The following is a 10,341-nucleotide window of genomic DNA, read 5'->3' on the forward strand; positions in this document are numbered from 1 at the left end:
CCCCCAGGGAGCAAGCGGGGTGTCCCCCGTGGAGCTCCCCCAGGGAGCAAGCGGGATGTCCCCCGTGGAGCTCCCCCAGGGAGCAAGCAGGTCAGGCCCTCGGGGTCTGACGGGGCTGTGCCCCGCCAGGGGGCGTGAAGGCCTGCTCACTCACGTGCCTGGCTGAAGGCTTCAACTTCTACACCGAGAGGGCGGCAGCCGTGGTGGACGGGACGCCCTGCCGCCCAGACACGGTGGACATTTGCGTCAGCGGCGAGTGCAAGGTGGAGGGGACTCCCAGAGGTGGAGAGAGGGCAAGGGAACGGAGGGGTGGAGGCAGGGAGGCAGGGCTCGCTGACACTCCCACCCCCCGCCCCACCCCCCTCCCCAGCACGTGGGCTGTGACCGGGTCCTGGGCTCTGACCTGAGGGAGGACAAGTGCAGGGTGTGTGGTGGTGACGGCAGTGCCTGCGAAACCATTGAGGGGGTCTTCAGCCCAGCTTCGCCTGCAGCCGGTGAGAGATCTCCGTTCCCTCTCCTTCTCCCCACTTGGCGACGGAGGGGGGCCAGGGGGGCAGCACAGGCCCGTCACAGCAGCCAGGGGCCCCATGGGGACCCCAAAAAGTCCCGGGGGCAAAGCAATGCCTCAGATCAGGGTCGGGGACCAGCTTGGGCTCTGGTGCCTAAGCCTTGGCAGTTAACGTGAGGAGAAGGTCAGCGACCTAAACCTTTCCCCTCCCCCCACCCTGGGGGCCTGGCACCGGGTCTGGGGCGGTGGGGGGGGGGGGTTGACCCCTCTCCATGGTCTGAGCCGGGGGCTGAGGGACACCGTGCTAGGGGAAAAGGCTAACTAGGGGAGGGACATCTGCAGGCTGTGGTGAACTTGACTATGCTTCCCCACCTTGGGCAGAAGAGAGACCCCAGGGAGGAGGTGGGGGGATGGGAGCAGGGACTTCTGGAAGCAAACACACAGTGAGGCCCAAGTGTAGGATCCAGGGGACAGGGAGGGGCCCGGGGCGTAGGTGGTGGTGCCCACTGCAAACCTAACTCCAGCTGTTAAAATCGCCGCGTCGCCATGTGGGTCGGGGCCTCCAAGGTGCCCCCTTCCCTGTGCCCACAGCCAGCCCTGCTGCATGCTTGAGGGGGAGGGGGTGGACCAGGCCACTGTGGTGGTCAGAGAGGCAGGAAAGTCTGGGTTCAAACCCCAGTCCAGCCAGTTCCTAGCGGTCAAACCTGGGTGCGTTGCCTAGCTTCTCCGAGCCTCTCAGTCTCGTCATCTGTAAAATGGGTGTGACAACACATCCGATTCACAGGCCCGGAGCCAGGGATGCTGTGGAAGGTCCCTGTGAGCACTTAGCGCAGTAGTGGTTAGCTGTTATCATCAGGGGCCAGGAACGGGGGAGGTAGGCAGGTGTGGGGGAAGGGCCAAGTGGGCGACCTCTCAGCTCCACCCTGCAGGGTATGAGGAAGTCGTCTGGATCCCCAAAGGCTCCGTCCACATCTTCATCCAAGACCTGAACCTTTCCCTCAGTCACCTGGGTGAGCCGGAGGTGGAGGGACGTGGACTGGGGGGTCAGGAGGGGGTCAGCGTGGCTGGGGGTCTGACCCCTGTGCTGTCCCCCTAGCCCTGAAGGGGGACCAGGAGTCCCTGCTGCTGGAGGGGCTGCCCGGGACCCCCCAGCCGCACCGCCTGCCCCTGGCTGGGACCACCTTTCAGCTGCGACAGGGGCCAGATCAGACACAGAGCCTGGAAGCCCTGGGACCTATAAATGCGTCTCTCATCGTCATGGTAACGACAGTGGGAGCGAGGTGCAGGAAGACCTTGGCCTCCCTGTGGGGACTAGAGCTTGGCTTCCACGTGATGGCCCCCTCCCCCGCCTCAGGTGCTGGCCCGGACAGAGCTGGCTGCCCTCCGCTACCGTTTCAACGCGCCCATCGCCCGAGATGCACTGCCCCCCTACTCCTGGCACTATGCACCCTGGACCAAGTGCTCCGCCCAGTGTGCCGGCGGTGAGGTCGGGGTGGGCTCAGGGGCGGGCCCGGGTCACCTGGGCTGACCTTCTGTTCGTGGCAGGGCTGAGCGGGTCTCTCGCCCACCCCCAGGCAGCCAGGTGCAGGCCGTGGAGTGCCGCAATCAGCTGGACAGCTCGGCCGTGGCCCCCCACCACTGCAGCGCCCACAGCAAACTGCCCAAGAGGCAGCGCGCCTGCAACACAGAGCCCTGCCCACCCGAGTGAGTGCCTGCCAGGGCGCAGGGCGACGAGAGCGGGGCGGGCAGTGCTCCTCAGAGCAGAGGAGCGTGTGCTCCCAGGACTGGAGGGGGGTGGGGGTGGGGTCGGACCCCTGATGCCCCTTAGCCGGGTCCAGGTGATCACGTCCGCCGGGGTGCTGCACGTCCCCAGGCGCAGCGCGGGTACAGGGCGACGATCCCCCCAGCGCGGGATAATATTGCAAGCAGCAGGCACCCCTCCCCCCCTCGCCCCACCGCGGGCCAGTTTCCACAAAGATGCGGGTTATGGGGGAGGAGGGGGATAGGCCGGCACCCCGCCCTCGGGGAGCCCCGCCCCGCACACTCTCTCAGACCCGCCCCCTCCCCACAGCTGGGTGGTGGGGAACTGGTCGCGCTGCAGCCGCAGCTGTGATGCGGGCGTGCGCAGCCGCTCCGTCGTGTGCCAGCGCCGCGTGTCGGCCGCCGAGGAGAAGGCGCTGGACGACAGCGCGTGCCCGCAGCCGCGCCCGCCAGTGCTGGAGGCCTGCCAGGGCCCCGCTTGCCCGCCGGAGTGGGCGGCCCTGGACTGGTCAGAGGTCAGCCGCCCCTTCCCGCTAGCTGCGCAGCGGGGGGTAGGGACCGGGGGGCCCACATCGGGGTGCCCACCGAGGCACCGCTGCGCGGTCACGAGCCCCTCCTGCTGGGCCCAGAGCGCCCCCTCCAGACCGGCCCGAGGTTAGCCGGACCCCTCCTCGCCTCCCTCCGCACGACCATCCTCCCCACCCCGGTGCGTGCGGGGACTGGAGCGCCCGTGAGCACGAAACCCCCTCTCCAACTGCAGTGCACCCCCAGCTGCGGGCCAGGCCTCCGCCACCGCGTCGTCCTTTGCAAGAGCTCGGACCACCGCGCCACGCTGCCCCCCGGGCACTGCCCGCCCGCGGCCAAGCCGCCGGCCACCATGCGCTGCAACTTGCGCCGCTGCCCCCCAGCTCGCTGGGTGGCGGGCCAGTGGGGCGAGGTAGGTCGGCGCCCTGGGGGGCGGGGGCGGGGGCCGCCCGGGGGCCCGGCCTGCCCAGGCTCAGCGGCGACTCCCCGCAGTGCTCCGCACAGTGCGGCCTTGGGCAGCAACAGAGGGCGGTGCGCTGCTCCAGCCACACGGGGCAGCCGTCACGCGAGTGCGCCGAGGCCCTGCGGCCCCCCGCCACGCAGCAGTGCGAAGCCAAGTGCGACAGCGCGCCCCCCGGGGACGGCCCCGAAGGTATGTGGGGCGGGAGGCCGAGGGGCGGCGGGAGGGCCCGGTGCGGAGGAAGCCACAGGAGAAGGAGAGCGTAGGGGTCCTGACCTTTGGCCCGGAGCTTCTGCAGCCACCGAAGTGCCTTTCTCTGTCCCCTCCAGGCCGTCCTGCACCACCCCTCCCTGCAAACATGTACGAACTGCCACTGCGTGCCTAGCTTTTTAGGCACCTGATCCTTCTGGGCCCCCAGACTCGGGCCATTCCCCCAGCCCACCTGCATGGCCTTCACCCTGTTCATCTCCACTTGTCCCATTAGCTGCTTGATTTTTTTTTAAGTCAGAATTTCTCAACCTCGGGCACGATTGATGTTTGGGGCCAGATAATTCGAGGGGGCGCCCTATGCATTGTAGGATATTCAGCAACGTTCCTGACTTGTATCTGCGGGATGCCAAGAGCGCTCCCGCACCCGCCGCCGCCGTCCCCCCTCCCCCACTCCCTGTAGTGACAACCAGAAATGTCTCCAGATTCGGCCAAATGTCCTCTGGGGGGCAAACTAGCATTCCCTTGAGAACCACTGCTTTAAATACGTCCGTTTTTTTTTTTCTACCTAAGTATTTTCCATACAGAGCAATAGATCACTTCCTCTGGGCACTAGAACCAAACTGGATTGAGCTTCCTTCTCTGTGCCTTGGTTTTCTAATCTGTCAAGGGGGTCAATACTAGATTCACTTGGGGGGGGGGGGGGGCGGCGTGAGGGAGAGGGAATAAAACAAGCCACGCGAAGCCCTTTGTTAAGCACCAGGCCCTACCATACATCACTGCCCAAGTGGGAGCCCGCATCATTGTCCCGATCAGACAGCGGATTGCCGTGAACACAAAATACACAAGTACCCAGAAAATAAGTGACTCCTCTGGAGTTGAAAATCCTCAGTCTGTCACAAAGGAAAACGTGGAAGGATGGCAGCCCCGGTTGGACCAAAAGGATAACTGAAAGGGAATACTCCCAGACCCGGCGCACTCTCTCAAAATCCTCCAAAAGCCTGATCGCATATTTAGAAGCCCCGCCTTGAGTTTCATAGTTATAAGCTCCCTCCGAGAGGGGTCGAAACTGAGGCACCGGGAAGCCAGGAAGCCCTGTGCGGGCTGCGGACGCGCCCCTCAGGGAAGGGGCGCTGAGATCTGATCCCTCCCTTCCCCCCTCCCCACCCCGACCCCGTTCTCCCGCCCCCTCCAGAGTGCAAGGATGTGAACAAGGTCGCCTACTGCCCCCTGGTGCTCAAATTTCAGTTCTGCAGCAGAGCCTACTTCCGCCAGATGTGCTGCAAAACCTGCCAGGGCCGCTAGGGGGCGCGCGGGCCCCGGAGCCACAGCTGGGCGCCGGCTGGAGGGGACCATGCCTGCAGCTGGCCAGCCTGAAGGAGCCCGAGGGGGCGGGAGCTGGGTGAGACGAAGCCGGAAGTTATTTATTGGGAACCCCTGCAGGGCCCCTGGCTGGGGGGGTGGAGAGGGGCTGGCCACCCCCAGGGCCCCTCCTCATCCCCTCTCCCAGTTCATAGTGAGACCCCCTCCAGGGTGGGTTTGAGGAGGGAACAACTGTTCGCCCTAGCGCCCTTTTCGCCCACCCCTAGGGAGCCCCCAATACTGCCCCCCCTTTGACCGGAATATGTACTGTGAAGAGTGGGGGTGGGGAGGGGGTCTGCCGGTGTCCTGCCCCCAGCACTGCCCTATTCCTCCACTCTGAGCTGGGGGGAGGGGGGGGGGTCTATGTCTGCCATGGGGGAGGGGGATTAGCAGCGCCTCCCTGACACCCTCCCCCTGACCAGACCAGCTACAGGGGTGAGGCAGAGCTGGCAAGATCCACCCCAACCTCTGTCCTGCCTGCCCCAGGGGGACCCCGACATCCAGGCGCCCCCATCATGGTGCTACAGGCCCTGCCCTGGGGCCCACACACCCCTCGCCAGGAAGCCCTCCATCAATAAAGTTCTGTCTTGTGTAGATTTCCGAGCGTCAATATGTCTGTTCACATTCCGTCCCCGCCACCGAATGGATGCGGCCGCGGCCCCTCGCAGGTGGCCCCCATCAGTCCAAAGGGGCCTTTTACCAGCACAGACCAGAGTCTAGTGATTTTACAGCTTCTCAAGGAGGCGCTCAGAGCTACCCGGTCAGGCACCTGCCATCCCGGCCACCACGTCCCCAGGCCCGGGGCTCGCTCCCGCCCAGCCGCACGCGGCCTCCCCGGCCTCCCCGAAGTTCCTCAATCTCCCGCCGGCTTCCCATCTCCGGGCCTTTGCTAGACCTGCTTCCTCCGCCAGGTGGTCCCTCCCCTTCCCTTTTCAGCCGGTTAACTCCGACTCACCCTCCGGCGTCGGCCCAAGCGTCACCTCCTTGCAGAACCCCCCTCTGAAGCCTCCAGCAAGGAGAAGGTCCACCTGCCTGCTTGTCCGCAGGTGCCTGGAGGCACCGCTGAGATTACCCAGCGCCCCCCGCCTGTGCGAGCGATTCCGGGAGAAACTCGCTCCTCCCCAGGTGTGGCCACTAGGGGACGCTGCGGCTTGCCGGCCTCGAAGCACGATGCTGTGTTACCGCCAGGAGCGCAGGCTCCCAGGGTCGCCTGCCTCGGCCTCGACCTCCTCCTCCTCCTGGCCGACCTCCTCCTCCTCCTGGCCGGGAGGCGCCGACCTCTCCGAACTGCCATGTCCTAAATGTCAAGGGGAGACCAGGAGGTGAGCCAACACCTGATGGAACCCTGTGTGTGCCAGGCCCTGGGGGAGAGCCAGCACCCCCCATTTTATAAGAAAGTGGGGCGCCCCTGAAGTAGCAGGTTGTTAAATCTGGCACCACCCGATGGGTTGTTAAATCCAGAGCTGACATCCAAAGCCTGGGACCCTAAGAGCTGCCCGTGGCTCCTGGTACTCCTGCACTCCTCGTGACACACGTGGCCCTCCAAGGCCTTTCTGGAGGAAGGAGCAGCAGGGGCGGCCCTGGAAGCGGGAGTTTGCTCAGAGGTGCCCAAACAGACACACCTCTGAAGTGGTTCTAAAGAGGCCGGAGCCTCCCAATAGGTCCCTGATGCCCCCCTGGAAGAACAGTCAGTCCTGCAGCCAGCTGACCTGAGTGCTGTCAGCCGCAGCTCCTGTCCCCGCAGTTGGAGAAGGGGCCTTCTGGGGCCCGCCAGCTGCGGCCACCCTTGACCTCTCCCTCCAGGCTGAGCCCCAAACAGCCCTGCCTCTGCTGCTGGAGCTTTCTCCCCGCCCTGGGGCCCAGCGTCCCTCCTCCCCTGTAGCAGAGGCCCCTCCCGCCAAAGGAAGTGGGAGGGGGGGCTGTTGTAAGAGGAACTAGGCTAGGAGTCCGGTACAGGAGCAGGAGCAGGGCCATGCCCGAGCCGCCCCCCAGAACGCCCTGAGCCTGGACCCCCGCCACGACCCATTCGGGCGCTCCCCAGGGGTGGCACACCTTCACCATGGTAAGTCCTTCAAGGCCGGGTCTTCGAGTGCAGGGGTGGGGAGCAACCACCCAGGTGGAGGTGCCCCAGGGCCACCATCAGAAGGTGGGGCCAGGGGGAGGGGCACAGAGGACCTTTTGGGGGGTCCCTCTCTGCAGCTCAGATGCCCCAGCATCCTTCACCAGGGTCCAAGTTCACATCGGGTGGTGCCAGGATGCCAGAATGGTGATAGGGGACCAAGGAGGGAGCAGTAACAAAGGACAGAGGATGACCCTGAGGGACCACACAGTATCTGCAGGGGACAAGGACATACCCCTTTGTCAGGGCTTAGAGAGCCAGTTTCCAGCTCATCTTGGTCCCTCATCTTCCTGTGTGGCCTTGGGCAAGCCACTTCCCCTCTCTGGGCCTCAGTTCCCACACATGTCATATTTGGAAGTCAGTGGTGATAGGGAAGGTGTTCCGGGAAACTCCGAACTTCAGAGGGTCTGCGGGCTCGGCCACTCTGAGTCCACAGCTGCGGCCAGAAGCTGTGTCCAGTGGGCAATGGGGGGCAGTGATGGTGTCGTGGCAGTGTGCCTGCATGTCTGGCTGTAGCGATCACAGAAACAGGAGGCGGGGAGGCCCGGCAGGGCCACACCACTCCCAGAAGCCTTCCAAGCAAGTATGGCAGGGGACACCCTGCCGCCAGCCGCGTCACCACCTGGTGAGGCTGAGGTCTGGCGATGACTGCGGTGACAGGGTTCAGGAGACCGTCACTATCGTGGGTCTAGACCCAGCAGCCTCCTAACACACACGTAAAGAGAGAGCCCAGGCTGCCTCTAAAATGGGCCCCCACCGCTCCACGCATCTGCAAACCACTTCGACTTTCATTTTTTGTCACTCTGTCAACGACAGCATGTGGCTGGGACAGTCACCGAGCCAGCCGCAGCAGGCACCTGACCAAGGTGGAGGCAGGGTGGTGGACCAGACGGCAGGGACTGCGTTCGTCTGGGAGAGAGCCTCTCCTCGTTTCAGAAAGCCCGTGACAAACCGGGGGTCACTGGCCGAGGACCCCTCTGGGTAGCTCACCCACCAAAGTGGCAGCTTAGAGCCCCGGGCTTGGGATGGGAATTCCTCGAAGAAGGAGCCAAGCCAGGAAGGCTCCGGCGCTCGGATGGGGAGACAGAGATCAAAAGAACACAGGAAATGATTTGCTACTTGAAAGAAATCCACCCCCTCGCAAGGAAGCTGTACAAAATGCTTAGTCAACGGTTTGCTCTCCTGGCGGGTTGCGGGAAGGGAGAAACTCAACCCAAGAGGACCACGGAGGGGAAAACAGAGGGCAGACCCCATCCACGAGGCCAAAACTTCCATCTAGGGGTGCCGACTGCTTCCTGGCGGGGGCGATGAGTGCCGGGAAGAGTGTCGAAGGAGTCAACGGAGCAGTGTTCTTCAAGTGCTTCCCCAAGCCATGCGCTGTGCCCTCGATGCAGTCCCCGTGGGCGATGCCCATTCATTGCTGTCGTTGGTGATGGCAGCCGGGGGAGGCGACTCTCGGTTGCTGTTGAATGATGGGTGGTGGGTGCCCGGGGAGGGGGAGGGGAGTGATGGTGGTCATCGCCCACGGTCGTCGCAAGTTGGCGGTAACTGTGAGTCCCGTGGGTGCGTGTCGGCAGGGGCGATGGTTGCCGCCTGTCAGCCGGTGTTGATCTGTGGTTGGTGGCTGGTCGTCTTCAGGGCTGATCCGTGGAATGACGGTAGTCGGTGGCCGCTCTTGCCCCGAGTGGGGCGGTGATGGCAGCACTTTTGGCTGTTGGTTGTCCGTTGCTGATTTTTGACGACCGCCCTGGCGATGGTGGTGTGGGAACGGCGGCCTTAGTGGAAGTTGGTCGTGTGTGGCCGTGGACGGCCAGTGCTGTGAGTGTGGCAGCGGCGGTGGCCGTGGCGGTGGCGACGGTAGGGAACTTGGCGGCGGGACCCGTTCCCTGTTCTGTGTGACGTTGACGGTGGGTGCCATGATTGAGGTTATCGGCACCTTTTGTTTGACTGTGAGGGCAAAGGGGGTGAAGGCAGGAGCAGGTTATTCTCGGGGATGGTGATTCGGTGAGGGTGACGGTGGTTGTTTCTAAAGCGCAGACATAAAGCTGTACGTTATGTGGCTGCCGAGTCCACAGGCAGCAGCCGCGGGGATGGACGGAAGTGGCCAGGGGCCCAAGAGAGAGTTCGGGTGGAAGACTGCAGAAGGACAAGAGTCCCCACCCGTCCCCAGAGGAGAAGGGCCTCCAGCTAGGCCAAATGGACACCGAGAGCCCTCCCCCCAAGGGAAGGGGGACCTCAAGAGCCTTTGGAGGCGAGAATGCTGTTTGCACGGTGCAGGGATGCAGGGCGTGGCCCCAGAACCCCACCGAGTTTGGGGGAAGACAGGACCAAGGCTCCAGGGACACACCAGGGGCTGGGGCTGGGGCGCTGTGCTGCATGGCAATGTCATACCTCCTCCCTGCTGGCGACCACAGCTCACAGGACCCCAACGAGGAAGGAAATGGCTGTTTCGTTGTTCTCTCCTGTCTGAGGCTCTTCTCATCACCGCCCAGGAGCAGGGAGGCCAGAGCAGTTAGGGCGAGTTGCAAAAGCTCCCTCATCCAGCCCTTCCTCCTGGCCTTGTGCCCTGAGCCCGGGGGACTGGCCAGCTCGAGCCTGCCCCTGCCGCTGGCAGTGGTGAGAAAGGCTAGTGGGTCTGCTTCACACCCTTGGCCTCGCTGAATCCGTGCAGCTAGCCGCCCCGTGAGGTCAGTGTTCCCATTGTCCAGATGAGAAAACGGAGGCAGGGAGATTAGGTGAATTGCCACACGACCCAAAAGTGGCAGGGGATTTCAACCCCGTGACTCCTAAGGTCATGCTTTTAACAGCCCCCTTGACCTGCGATCTCTTGCTCCCCCCTACCTGATGAGGGGCTGTGAGGGTCTGGGGGTGCCTTCCCCCCACGTGCCCCAGGCTGCCCATCCCTCCAGCCTCATTTGGGCCTAGAATGTCCATCCCAAAGAAGCTGGAAGCTGTGCTCCCCAAGCCGTCCACCTTAGACTGGGGGGGAGTCTCTCTGAAGAACCTCCCACCTCCCCCCCAGCCCGGACTCTCTTTCACAAGAGCCCCATCGGGTTGAGTCATACTTAGCTTGTGGTCAACTGTGACCGCAACCTCTTCATTGCACCCCCACCCCCAAAGAAGGGACTTAGAAACACACTTGGTCCACGGAGACTTGGGAGCCACAGAGAGACAGGCACCCGTGACACAGGGCAAGCGACAGTCTCATCCCAGTGGTATTTCACCCATTCATTCACTCACTCAGCAAGCATCTATGGGCCAGCTCCTGTATCCTGCGTCAATCACTGATCACTTCCTCTACATGCTCCTGGGGTCGCCAGCTGCCATTTTCCGAGGCATCTAGTGTATTTCTTCTCTGCACTGGCTCATTTACTCCCCTCAGACAACCCACGGAGGAGG

The 10,341-nt window shown here is 63.8% G+C and overlaps 1 protein-coding gene across 1 annotated transcript in view; it reads left to right on the top strand.

The window, feature by feature from the left end:
• ADAMTS10 (ADAM metallopeptidase with thrombospondin type 1 motif 10) overlaps positions 1-4,866 on the top strand; it is a 19,274-nt gene extending 14,408 nt beyond the window's left edge. Inside the window, 10 exon segments of the mRNA XM_049639794.1 lie at positions 130-263; positions 371-494; positions 1,438-1,518; positions 1,605-1,768; positions 1,863-1,989; positions 2,083-2,212; positions 2,580-2,784; positions 3,030-3,206; positions 3,287-3,446; positions 4,657-4,866. Of these exon segments, the coding sequence (XP_049495751.1) occupies positions 130-263; positions 371-494; positions 1,438-1,518; positions 1,605-1,768; positions 1,863-1,989; positions 2,083-2,212; positions 2,580-2,784; positions 3,030-3,206; positions 3,287-3,446; positions 4,657-4,766 (1,412 nt within the window). The 3' untranslated portion in view covers positions 4,767-4,866.
• The last annotated feature ends 5,475 nt before the right edge of the window (positions 4,867-10,341 follow it).

The sequence above is a fragment of the Panthera uncia genome, chromosome A2, assembly GCF_023721935.1.
Source record: "Panthera uncia isolate 11264 chromosome A2, Puncia_PCG_1.0, whole genome shotgun sequence".
Lineage (NCBI taxonomy): Eukaryota > Metazoa > Chordata > Mammalia > Carnivora > Felidae > Panthera > Panthera uncia.